The 14,118-nt window shown below is 35.8% G+C and overlaps 1 protein-coding gene across 1 annotated transcript; it reads left to right on the top strand.

Annotated features, from left to right (window-relative positions):
• Positions 1 to 2,560: 2,560 nt before the first annotated feature.
• Positions 2,561 to 3,921, top strand: LOC131661542 (uncharacterized). Its single transcript, XM_058931123.1, has 2 exons — positions 2,561 to 2,775; positions 3,663 to 3,921. The coding sequence occupies exons 1-2, from the start codon at positions 2,561 to 2,563 to the stop codon at positions 3,919 to 3,921; spliced, it is 474 nt and encodes a 157-aa protein (XP_058787106.1).
• The last annotated feature ends 10,197 nt before the right edge of the window (positions 3,922 to 14,118 follow it).

Raw genomic sequence — 14,118 nt, forward strand, 5'->3', positions numbered from 1 at the left:
AATTTAACTGTTGAGTTATGATACATATAAATAGGCATGTGTAACTGTTTTCATTATTTTTTCATTCAATACATGAGAAAAGTTTCATCTTCTTTGTTCTCTCAATGTACATATAAGATTGTTTTTATGGTACTAGAGCAGGTTCGTCCAGCTCTGCTTTCGTTGCATTGCTAGAATTCTTGAGATCGTTTGTTCATGGTGATTGAGTCGATTTGAAGTATATTGCAAAATATTTGTTAGTTGTGAAAATATCAAGATTGTAGTTATGGAGAGAAACAACGACATTACAATCCTGAGAATCAGATACGAAATCAAGTTCAAGATCAACTAGATCATTACTATGTAAATCCTTCAAAAAACTCATCAACAATTTGTGTCACACTAGCTATATCGGGTGGCAATTAAAGTGTGTGGAAGAGATGTAACAATCTAGTGCAGACATGGATTATAAATTCAATCACACCTTCGATTGCACAAAGTGTGGTATTCCATTATAATTGTCGCGGCGGAAAAATTGTGATAAAGCTATTGATTAACTTAACTCACAAATAAAGCAAGAGTCGCCACAGATCTTTATTGTTTCCAAAGGAACAGAAAAAGAGCGAATAAAATCCAAAGAAATTTTAAAATAAAATTAATAAAACAAAAAGAAAAGGTTACGGGGGTTGGTTATGCAGTGGGAAGGTATTAGCACCTCTCACATCTGTGATACTCCACAGGAACCTTTTTGAAAATATGTGTTAAGAATAAAAGAGTTGTGTGCAAAAGATTGATGGGATGAGAAAAGAAATTTTATTATGAGTTTATTTATGCTCGGCAATACGTCACATCTTGTGCCTACATACCCCTTGAGTGTAATAGAGAAGTCACAATATTTGTAGTTCTATTCACAAAGAAAGTATGATGGTTTATTTTCATCGATTTTAAATGAAGAGGCACTTTGTCATCTTAAAGAAGAAAACTCAATTGATCAACCATAAACAAGAGAACACATGGATTTTTGCATCACAATGAAAGAAGTTCTCCAACTTGGATAAAAATAAACAAGTATGCCACTAGCTCTTTCAATTGGAAAAGAATCAACAGCATATCTGTCAACATCATGGGGATAGGAAAATTACATCTCAACTCTGATGATTACTCATGTATACTCTTTAAGAAAAATATTTTAAACGGAAAAGCCAAAAGGCAAAACATTTGAGTGAGGTTTGTGTTTTTATTAAGAGAACAATCTCAAGTGGTTCCCTTAGGCAAGTGGTACTTGAGCATTTCCTCCTTTAATTTTGAAAGAGTTTTAATATGCTTATGTGTTTTTTGCATTTATTCAAGAAAAAGATTTGACGATCACTTGATAAAGTCAAGGTTTATGAAGAAAGAGTTTAAGTTTGAAAACAAGAAGATATTGAAAGAAGGGAGAAGATTTTGAAATTTAAGACGATGGGCAAGAGATGAATGGACTATCCTAAAGCATAAAGTAAAAGTTAAGGAATAGAAAGATCTAACCAAGAAGAAGTTAAAACAATTAATACAAGAATTATCTTCCTTTAGATTAACCTCAAAGCATATTAATATCATATGAATCAAAGCAATTGAGCAGATGAATAACCAATAGACACAAGATAACAATCCAATTAAGCATTTATTAGATAAAATTTAAACTTGTCTCAAATTAATTTTAATCAGATGAACTCTCAAAGTTTCAAATCAATAGAACACCTGCACACAAACAAGACAACTTGACAAAACACATATAAAATACAAAGCCTTAGATACATTGGTATCAGATGAAAGGCTCCAAGTTAAGGTTCTAATCTTAAGTCCAAAGGTCCAACTCCTTGAGCAAGGGATAGTATAAATAGTCCAAAGTCCACAAATTAAGTCTTTTAGAATGTTGCCTTTATTAAGTGTCTTCTAAAAAGAAGAAAAAAAGAAGATAAAAGCTCAAGTGAGCAAAGATAAAATAAATCCTCAAGTGAGCAAATAGAAAATAAGTTCTCAAGTGAGCAAAAGAAAAAGGACGTAAAGATAAAATGCTATGAATGATACATGGAATAACGTAAAGGCAAAAATTAAATTGCATTAAAGTAAAATTAATATAATAATATGGTTAATTGTTAGTGTTATAGTTAGTAATCTCATTTGGAACAAATTTAGCACTACTTTAAGCAATCGATGATGTAATTATATAGAAGTAGCATCTATGAGACCGGTCAATAAAATTTATGCACCATATTTATTAGAGAAATGATAGAGATCATTCTCCTAAAACAAATAGAACAAGTCAAAATAAAGGTGATCAAGACTAAGTCAAGGAGATGAGATCATTACATCAACCAAATCCTTCTTAATAACTTGGGACAAGGTGAGGATGTATGGTAGGAGCAAGTCAAAGTGCGTACATAAAATCTAGAAAAGTCAAGCCAATGAAAACATTTCAAGTGGCACATTGTTCAAGGGCACTCATGATCCTGAAGGTGCTCGGAAGTGGCTGAAGGAAATTGAAAGGATTTTCCGTGTTATTGATTGTGCTGAGAACCTGAAAGTGAGGTATGGTACTCACATGTTGTCTAAAAAAGCCGTTGATTGGTGGGTTGCTACTAGAGCCGAGCTGGACGCTGACGGTGTGGCTATTACTTGGGCTGTGTTCAGAAGAGAGTTTTTGAGGAGGTGCTTTCCTGAACATGTTCGGGGAAGGAAAGAAATTGAGTTCTTGAAGCTAAAGCTGGGTAATCTGACAGTACTAGAGTATGCATCCAAGTTTGTTGAATTGGCCAAGTACTACACTCACTACAACAATGATGAAGCTAGTGAACTCCTAAAGTGTATCAAATTTGAGAATCGTCTTCGTGATGAAATCAAGCAAGGTATCAGATATCAGAGGATTAGTAGATTTGCTTACTTGGTGGATTGTAGTAGGATTTTTGAGGAGGACAACATTAAGGTGAAGTCATCTCACTCTCGCGAGTTGGTTGACAAGAAAGGTAAGAAACATATGGACCGAGGTAAGCTATATGGTAAGGGAAATCCAACAGCTGGTGATTGGAAAAGCCCTAGCGGGGGAGACTCTGGTGCTCCTGTTAGGTGTTATAACTGTGGTGAGACTGGAGATCGAAGGAATGAGTGCAAGAGTTGGGATAAGAAGTGCTTCAATTATGGTAAAGCGGGTCATATTACTTCTGATTGTAGGATGAAGACTATGACTTACTACAATTATGGTGAAGAAGGCTGTATCAGTCCATAGTGCACGAAACCGAAGAAGAACCAATCTGGTGGAAAGGTTTTTTCTTTGTCTGGGTCAGAGACTACTCCCGAGGATCGATTGATTAAAGGTACGTGTTTTATTCATGGCACACCTTTAATTGCAATTATAGATACTGGAGCGACTCATTCGTTTATCTCGTTGGATTGTGCTAAAAGATTAAATTTAGAAATATCTGATATTAATGGGAGTATGGTTATTGACACTCCAACATCGGGTTCACTCACTACTTCTTTTGCTTGCTTGAATTATCCGATTAATATTTTTGGTAGAGAATTTGGGATGGACTTAGGGTGCCTTCCGTTCGAGCAACTTGATGTCATCCTGGGATGAACTGGTTGGAATTCAACCGAGTTCATATCAATTGTTTTACGAAGATGGTTATTTTTCCTGAATTTGTAAGTGTTGAGAATTTTGCGATGACTGCGAGACAGATGAACGAGGCGGTTAAAGATGGGGCTGCGGTGTTTATGTTATTTGCATCTATGGATGTGAAAGGAAAAGAGTTGAGTAGTGAATTACCAGTGGAACGTGACTTTCCGGAAGTTTTTCCAAAAGATGTTAGAGAATTGCCACCTAAGAGGGAAGTAGAGTTTGCTATTGATTTAATCTCTAAAACGAGACATGTGCTGATGGCACCTTATCGTATGTCTGCATCTTAGTTGGCGGAATTGAAGAGTCAATTAGAATAGTTGCTTAAGAAGGAATTTATTCGTCCTAGTGTTTCGCCGTGGGGTGCGCCAATGTTGTTGGTAAAGAAGAAATGAGGCTCTATGAGGTTGTGTATGGGTTACAGTCAACTTAACAAGGTTACTATCAAGAGTCGGTATCCATTGCCGAGGAGTGATGATTTGATGGATCAGCTGGTTGGCGCATGTGTATTTAGTAAAATTGATTTGAGGTCTGGATATCATCATATTTGTGTGAAGATTGCATTCAGAACAAGGTATGGTCATTACGAGTACACAGTGATGCCATTTGGAGTTACTAATGAACCTGGTGTTCTTATGGAATATATGAATAGGATTTTTCATCCTTATCTCGACAAGTTCGTTGTGGTATTTATAGACGACATTCTGGTATATTCCAAAAGCGAAGAAGAGCATGCAGAACACTTAAAAAATGTTATGGAATTGTTGAAAGAGAAGAAGCTCTATGCTAAGTTGTCGAAGTGTGCATTATGGTTGAGTGAAGTTAGTTTTCTTGGTCATGTGATTTCCAATAATGGTACTGCGGTTGATCCTATGAAAGTAGAAGCGGTATCTCAGTTGGAATCTCCGAAGTCAGTTTCCGAAATTCGTAGTTTCCTTGGTCTTGCAGGTTACTACTGGAAGTTTATAGAAGGATTTTCGAAGTTAGCATTACCTTTAACTAAATTGACAAGGAACGGTCAAGCATTTATCTGGGATTTGAAATGTGAAGAAGGATTCCATGAGGTAAATAATAGGTTGACTAGTGCTCCTATCTTGATTTTACTGAATCCAGTGGAATCCTTTATAGTATATTGTGATGCTTTGTTAATGTGATTAGGCGGTGTATTAATGCAGAATCAATAGGCTGTGGCTTATGCGTCGAGGAAACTCAAAGTGGATGAAAGGAATTATCCGACTCATGACTTAGAGTTGGCAGCAGTGGTCTTTGTATTGAATTTATGGAGACATTATTTGTATTGTTCGAGATTTGAAGTATTTAGTGATCACAAGAGTTTGAAGTACCTCTTTGATCATAAAAAGCTTAATATGAGGGAAAGAAGATGGTTAGAATTCCTTAAGGATTATGATTTTGGTTTGAATTATCATCCGGGTAAAGCGAACGTTGTTGCTGATGCTTTGAGTAGGAAGTCCTTACACATGTCTATGCTGATGGTGCGAGAATTGGAATTGATTGAACAATTTATAGATTTGAGCTTGGTATGTGAAGGTACTTCTAATAGTGTTAAGTTGGGTATGCTGAAGCTGAGAAGTGGTATCCTTGATGAAATTGTCAAAATATTGATGTCGAGTTCGTTGATAGATTGGCTTTGATTAACCAAGGCATGGAAGTTGAATTTCGGATTGACCAGAATTGTATAATGAGGTTTGGTGAGAGAGTTTGTGTTCTTGATGTTGCGGAGCTTAGGAAAAGTATTCTGGAAGAAGGACATCGTAGTGGGTTGAGTATTCATCCTGGTTCTACCAAGTTGTATCATGATTTAAAGAAGTTGTTTTGGTTGCCTGGAATGAAGAAGGAAATTGCTGAATTTGTTTATTCTTGTTTGACTTTCCAAAAGTCGAAGATCGAGCATCAGAAGCCGTATGGAGTTATGCAACCGTTGTTTATTCTTGAGTGGAAGTGGGATAGTATATCTATGGATTTTGTTTTTGGTTTTCCGAGGACAGTTAAGAACTGTGAAGCTATTTGGATTATTGTGGATAGATTGACAAAGTCTGCTCATTTATACCGATGAGAATGGATTATATTATGGAGAAATTAGCTCAGTTGTATATTGAGAGGATTGTTAGTCTACATGGTATTCCTTTAAGTATCGTGTTTGATAGAGATCCAAGGTTTACATCGGATTCTGTGAAAGTTTGCAAAAACTTTGGGTACCAAGTTGAAATTGAGTTATGCTTATTATTCGTAGTCTGATGGTTAAACAGAGAGGACGATTCAATCATTAGAAGATTAGTTGCGTGCTTGTGTATTGGAAAAATATGGTGCTTGGGATAGTTATCTGCCTTTGATTGAGTTTACCTACAATAATAGTTTTCATTCGAGCATTTGAATGGCTCCGTTTGAAGCTTTGTATGGTAGGAGGTGTAGAACATCGTTATGTTGGTAAGAATCTGGTGAGAGTGCGGTAATTGGACCATAGATTGTTTAAGAGACTAAAGAAAATATTAAGATGATTTAGGAGAAGATGAAAGCTTCTCAGAGTCTTTAGAAGAGCTATCACGATAAGAGGCGGAGAACACCGGAGTTTCAAGAAGGAGATCATGTGTTTCTGGGAGTGACTCCTATGACAGGTGTTGGTCGAGCGCTGAAGTCAATGAAGTTGACGCCACGTTTCATTGGTCCGTTTCAGATTACGAAAAGAGTTGGAGAAATGGATTATCGTAATGCTTTACCGCTCATGCTTACGAATTTGCATGATGTATTTCATGTGTCCCAGATGAGGAAATACATTGCGGATCCATCTCACGTAATCCAAGTGGATGATGTACATGTGAAGGATAATGTGACGGTTGAGGCTTTGTCTGTGAGAATTAAAGACCGAAAGCTGAAACAGTTACGTGGTAAAGAGATAACATTGGTCGGAGTAGCTTGGGGAGGAGCAGTAGGTGGAAATGTTACCTGGGAACTAGAGAGTCAGAGGAAGGACTCCTATCCGGAACTCTTCACCTAAGGTATGTTTTCAAGGACGAAAACTCTTTTAGTGGGAAGAGTTGTAACACCTCATATTTTCTATTTATTAATTTAAATGGAATTTAAATTAATTATTTGGAAATTCGGTATTTTAATTTGATTAATGGGAGAAATGTGGAATGTAGAGCTATTGGGTCATTGTCGTGTTTAGTAAAAAGGGGGTGCAATATGTTGGGCCTTTTACTAAAACTATACGCTATTTTCTTAAAACAAGGAAAAACAAAGATTTTGGAAAATACAAGAAAAAGAGCACATTGGAGAGAAGCTGAATACGTGAAAGAGGAGAAGATAAGGAAGAGAGCTTTCAAGAATTTCGAATTAAGGTAAGGGAGATTCTTCCGATTAATACCTCTTATGTATTCATGAATAATATAATTGATTAGTGTGTTATTTGATTCAATTAGGAGATGTTAGGTTTTGGGGGTTTTCATAGTTTAGGGTGAATTGATGAATTTGAATGATGATGATTGCATATGATGTTAATAGACTTCTAAAACATGTTAGATTTGTGCTATAATAAGTGAATTGGTGTTGTTTCTATGTGATAATCGGTTTGATATGAAATGGGGTGAGTTGAAAATGGATAGATGCTGTCAAAACATAGTTGCTGTTGGAAGAGGGACCGTAATCGATTACGTAATCGGTTACGCTGAGTGTTATGTTCCAAAAATTGAATTTTTCGAGTTCGTAACCGGTTACGCTATTTCTGTAACCGGTTACAGCCTGTTTAGAATGATTGCGAATAGAGTTACGTCAAGCGTAACCGGTTACGCTATTCCCGTAACCGGTTACACTGGAGGTTTTATGAAGATATTTAATAATTTTGTGGAAGAAACCGGTTACGCTATTCCTGTAACCGGTTACGCTATTCCTGTAACCGGTTACGCTATTCCTGTAACCGGTTACGCGATAGCTTTTTGGAAAAATAAACTATTTTCTAAAATTCATATCTTTTGATCCGTGTATCCATTTTGAGTGCTGTTTTGGGCGTTGCAAAGCTGGTTAAATATTTTATAAGATGAAATGGTGGGATGGGCAGTAGCCTGATTTTATTTTAAAATCCAGATTTAATTAGTTTGGTGAAATTAAAACATTGTGTGTATATGATGTTAGGTGTGACAATGTATTTGATATGGTAATGGATTGATTGTAATTATTATTATGATTATTGTGATCATGTGTGAATTAGTTGAATGATGTTGAGACATTTACATACTCTATTCAGTGATGTGGTATTGAGATGAGTTATTCATCCTGATTTGTGATAGTAAGTATGTTATATGTTGCATGCATTCATAAACATTTTGGTGGTTGAATCTCGGTGATGTTTTGGATCAGTGGAGGGAAAAATTCCCATTGTGTGGAATTTGTGCCGGTAGGGCCGTATCTCAGTGATGTTTAGATCGGTCAGATGGGTTCATCCCATGACGAATTGGTACCACATGCATAGTGTCAGTGCATTGCATTTATATTATTATAACTTGATTTGAAGAACTCAAGTGTTATTTTCCAGTGATGTGGTTTATTGCATTTTGTATTGTTGATGAATAATTCTAAAAGTTTGAATATGTTACAATTGGTGAATGATATAGTTATGACGTTTTATTATTCATGGCGCATAATATTTGTTAATTGCGAATGAGACTCACCCTTGCTGTTGATATTTTTCAGATTGAGGAGTAGCGGCTTTTGGCTTGGTGAGGATAGCTTAGGCTAGTCCGTTTAGTATATCGTCGATGTTATGCTCTGATCTATAACAGTGGGGAATGCTAGTTTTTTGTCTTTAATTATACTATTATTTCTGTTGAATTCGGATTATGTTTCCTTTTGGTTTATGCTTTGGTGAAGATTAAACTATTCTGTGTTAAACTTATTCTGCCGTGATGAACACAATTTTATACTTTATGGTGAATTGTTCCTCGTGAAGCATGACATCTAAATGTGATGTTTATTTTATCTGAATTTTGATACCCTTGTTTTGTGTTTACTCTGAATATTTTATTAATTGTCGTGGGGGTTTAAAAGGGTGTTACAAATCTGGCCTCTAATTGGAAATAAGTTGATTCAAAAATCTGACCTAAGTGAAAACTCCAGCCCCATGTAACTAATTTCAAATTCATGAGGCATCATGCACTTGAGGCTTTTTGATGCCATTCATTTTGCAATTGATAGACAACATCACGAGGATCTTTTTATAGTGGTTTCTGGTAAACAACCGCTAGTCCTCCAAATTTTATATGTTTGAAAACTTACAAGATTGACTAGATTCATCCTAGGACATGTATATAAGTGATATCATATTTGTAATTAAATTCATACTGGATATCTACTTGTATTGACAAAAGTATTTAAGTTTAAAAGAGAAAGGACATAAAAGAGAAAGAAAGTAAAAGAACATATGAAAGGGAAAAATGTTAAAAGCTTCGACTGTAATATGAAATAATTCGATGAAGGTATATAAATGACTTTCATTAAAACAATGAAAATAACATTGAAAATGATACTGGTTTTACACGTACATTCTTAGCAAACTCTTTCTCTTACGCTTAGTAATTAAGTATTTTTGAGTATTTTTGTACAAATTGAAAACCCTGAATCCTAACATTAAGACTCTTATTAATACTAATTCGACCTTAACGGTCTTTTCCTAACGAAATGCCACATTTCCCCTTTGCATGTATTTCAATCTTCTAAGGCTTCCACGTGTCCCCCTGGCTGAAACGAATCACTTTGAAATTCAAATATTACTGCTCGAAGCTCTGGAACGCAACCAACGTGACTTATCGAAATATGTATATATTTCGAGATATCTCGAATCGTCTTTGATCTTTATTTTGAGACTTTGAAGACTTCTCAGCTTAAGCTCCGACTTGACGAAGAAACTTTGATACATAGCTTTGCACAACCATTTCCTATTTTCTTTTCAAATCATACCATCTAAAATACTTCGTCTCTGACTGTCAAAATCTCCAGTTATCAAATTGCCCCCAATAAATGTCTATTTCGAATAAAATGCAAAAATAGGCATATCTTGTCACTTCAGATTTCGACCATTTTAACCTTTCAGTCTCCCTAAATTAAATGACGTCATAGTAATTATGACATTTTCTTTCAAAACGTTCATCAAGACGTGCGTACTAAAAGTGATCATTACCCCTATTAAGTTGGAGTGAGGCTAAAAAACCGTGCAACCGCCTGAATGATCCATCACCAACAAACGCGTGTCCCACTAATTTCTAAACATAAAAATTTCAGAATTGCAAAGATCAATTCTTGCTTCTATAAATAGTGACCTCCGTCACTTTAAAAACTTTTTCCCCTTGCTCTCTCAGAAACAACAACCTTTTGTTATCTTCTTCCTCACAAACCCATTCACAAAGCTTTGCATTTTTCTAACAAACCTTAACATCAATGGCTTCCACTGATCAAAAGCTCAAACAAACACAACATGATGATTTTTCTCAACCGATCCGAAAGATATCAAGGCCGCTGCTAGTGGGAAATCAAGAGTACTTACCAGAGCCTCCCTACCTTGAAGAGAAACGCATAATTTATGCTTCTCAGGTATTAATCCCTCTTGAAATTGTTGTGAAACACACGCATTTATGGGTCCAATCCCTAACCCTAATGTGAATGTAAATTTTGAATAATTTCCCATTTATCATAGGTCTAGGCCCATTGTGAGCAAGAACAAAGTTGATGACAAAGGAAAACCCATTTTAGTTGAGACTATGGAGATTCAAAAAAACCAAGCTCCTTCTTCGACAGAAGCTTTAGTAGCCCAGGAAACTACTCAATTAGAATATATGACAAACACCCTTAAGGTGTTTCGATCCACTTCTCTAGCGAAAGATCCTGAAATATTTTATGAGTCAAGATAGATTTCCCATCCTTTGGACTTATCAGTACCAACACATTATCACTTGGGGATCCAGATGAACTTATTATCTTGAGCACCACTTTGCATTAAGCACATTAAAATTCTGACGGAAATTGGGCAGAGTAACGACTGTTTTCGGGTAAAATCCTTATATCAATGCCTTGGAATTAACCATCAAGGGCTTTCAAGGAAGTACCTGCATGCACAAATAGACAACAATCCAATGCCAGACAGACAGAATAACGATAGAGTAACAATAGAATAAGGGTCCAGAGGTACTAAGTCCATAAGTCCGAATCTCCAAAATGCTCAGGATAGTAACCAATAGTCCATAAGAGAGCCTTATGTGTTTTTTAGATTTTGGTTGATTATTAGTGTTTTAGCATAAAAGTAAAGTATGGTCCAAGTGGACAAAAGAAAAATAGCGGAAACATAAACATAGTGTCCAAATGGACAAAGAGAAAATAGTGGAATATAAACGTCCAAATGGACAAAGAGAAAACAACGGAATGTAAATATGATGAAATGATAAAATAAAGCGATAAAGCGAGAAATATAAAGAGCGGTATAATAAATTGCGGAAATTAAAGTCAATTGTTAGATGTTAAAGATAACCATCTTGAAACTTGTGAAGTATGTTATCAAAGTTAGTAATTAAGATCGATGGTGAGTGAAAGATGTTCTCGGATTTAAGTTCAATGGACATTTATCAGAAGCTTGATAAAATCATAGCGACTACACGATAAATTTCCATAAGTCTTAAATCAACCGCATACAATTCTCTTCCATATTTGATCTTTTTTATTCGGGACACGAAATATTGCGCTATGTTAAGCAGATCGCCAAGTGATTTATGTAGAAATCACCCTACAACGAGGCCGGTCAAAACTTTATGTGCTAATGCATGCGAGAGAAATGATATGTAGATCATTCTCCGAAAGCAATACCGCACGAAAAGAAAATAGGTAACGATCTAGTCTTTACCAAGAATCCATGAGAATTCTCAAGGTATTAAGACTTTCATCGATCAAAAGAAAAATGAGAAGAAGATAAAATGTATAAAGTAAAATCAACTCACACTATCATTAATATCATTCATCTAATATTATGGATTTGGTCCTTTCAAACCTATCAACATCCTAGATCCAATGATATTAATGAATTAGAGGAAGAAAAATAAAATGCATAAAAAGATAATCAACTCACACTATCATTAATATCATTCATCTAATATTATGGATTAGGTCATTTCAAACCTATCAACATCCTAGATCCAATGATATTAATGAAATGGAGGAAGAAGGAAGCCAGAACAAGCATAAAAAAAGCAAAAAACCACATTCTGCCAGCAGGAAATCAATTTCATGCAGGGGGAAATCGATTTCCATAGTTCAGTTTTCAAAAAAACAAGTTACGTACAGCATGAAATCGATTTCAGCCTTGAGGAAATCGATTTCACCAGTGCAAATTTCAGCAAAAACATCATTTAAAGGCATGAAACTTGATTTGAACAAATATACAAACACCTTATGGTCACACCTCAACTTGAGCACGAAATTTCCATCACAAAACCAGCAAATATCATCAATGTAGCATCTAAGATGCATTAAACCAAAACAACAAAGATCTACATCATGGATTTAGCAAATTACCACTTCTTGAACAAAAGTCTTGGAGTAGCTTCAAGAACAAGCACAAAGTGTGTAGATCCTTCAAATTGGAGATAAACAAACAAAGCAAAGAGAGAAATGTAGGAGGTTTAGTTCAAAACTAGTAAGAATCAATGTGAATCTCACTAATTCTTCGAAAATGAACTTTGGGTGAGGGTTTTGGAAAGGGTGAGAAATGAATTTGCAAGCAATTTTTTGGCTCTCCAAGCTTGAGAAATGAGAGAGTAGTGACCTCTATTTATAGGATGAGAGCAAGAGTAGTGGCAATTTGGTCATTTGCTCTTGGTTAATTAACTTGTGTTTAATTGGTAGTTAAATGGCATTTAAATGGTAAAAAATGGTAAAATGAGGTTAAAGTGGAATTAATGAAGGGAATTATTTTGGTGAGGTGGAAAATTGGTAAAATGACAAAATTGGTCAAAGAAAATAGGTGCCAAAATCAAATCAAGCTTCCCTCTCTATTTTTTTTTGAATTTCGCCTCAAGGAAATCGATTTCCCCAGGAGTGAAATCGATTTCACTCTGTTCCAGAAGAGAATTTGGCGCAAAATACACTAGGGAAATCAATTTACCCAGGAGGGAAATCGATTTCATGCTGTCCAGAATGTGATTTTGTTGAAAATTGCTGTAGGGAAATCGATTTACCCGAGGGAAATCGATTTCATGATGTCAAAGTGTGGAAAATGCCTTGCTTATGGATGTCTTGGTTTAGTACCTACAAAACAAAAGCCTACAAAGAAACAAAACAATATTTTTGGTATTTGGTTAGTATTAAACAAATAAAAAAAGTGCTGATGATTCCCCTCAGAGATGATCATAGTATCAAAGATAGAGCTTCAATATAGTGCTCTTGATTAGTGCAAATGATGTATGATCTTAGGGTCAAAAATTGGGGTATGATAGATGCCCCTATTTAAGTTTCTTCGATCCGGAGGTACGATGATTGCAAATCTTCGTTTTGACGAGATTGAAGAGACTTAAATATATAAAACACACAATTTTTTGATCCTAAGATGCAATGCAATGTTTAATGAATGCATATGATGACGATGCAACATGGCAACACTGGGGAGGCAAAGGAAATCCACTGGGGAAAACAAAATGTCTTTGCAGGAAAAACTCCACTGGGGAAGATAAGACTCTGTTGGAGAGACGAAACTCTGCTGGGAATCGAAAATTCACTGGGGAAAACATTTCGCACTAGAGAGGTTAAAGCATCACCTTTCACTAGGGATGAGAAAAGGGGACATCCTCTTTCACTGGGGATGGAAAAATATGCATCCTCTTTCACTGAGGAATCAGAATACCTATCTTTCGTTAACAGAGAACACACCATCGTTCCACTGATGATATGAATAGAAATGCATCGTCGTACCACTGACGATGATCATATAACAAAATACACCAACGTTCCACTGAAGGTAGAAAAGAAATGTACCGCCGTACCATTGACGATAACACATACCAACGTTCCACTGAAGGAATAAAAAGAAATACATCGATGTACCACTGATGATGAAGATAATAAGATACACCAACGTTCCACTGAAGATGAAATACCAACATTCCACTGGAGGTAGAAAAAGAGATGTACCGCCGTACCACTGACGATAACACATACCAACGTTCAAATGAAGGTATTTAAGAGAAATACATCGACGTACCACTGACGATGAAGATATAATCAATATACACCAACGTTCCACTGAAGGTGAACTACCAACGTTCCACTGGAGGTAGGAAAGAGATGTACCATCGTACCACTGATGATAACACATACCAATGTTCCACTGAAGGTATTAAAGAGAAATACATCGACGTACCACTGACGATGAAAATGTAATCAATATACACCAACGTTCCTCTGAAGGTGAGCTACAAACGTTCCACTGGAGGTAGAAAAAG

This window comes from Vicia villosa, linkage group LG1 (assembly GCF_029867415.1).
Source record: "Vicia villosa cultivar HV-30 ecotype Madison, WI linkage group LG1, Vvil1.0, whole genome shotgun sequence".
NCBI classification, from domain to species: Eukaryota; Viridiplantae; Streptophyta; class Magnoliopsida; order Fabales; family Fabaceae; genus Vicia; species Vicia villosa.

Excerpts from the sequence above, each read along its gene's own strand:
- LOC131661542 (XM_058931123.1), top strand. The coding sequence starts at position 2,561 with ATGTTGTCTAAAAAAGCCGTTGATTGGTGGGTTGCTACTAGAGCCGAG. Across the intron at positions 2,776-3,662 it reads AAGTTTGTTGAATTGGCCAA|TGTTGAGAATTTTGCGATGA; the intron begins GTACTACACTCA and ends TGAATTTGTAAG.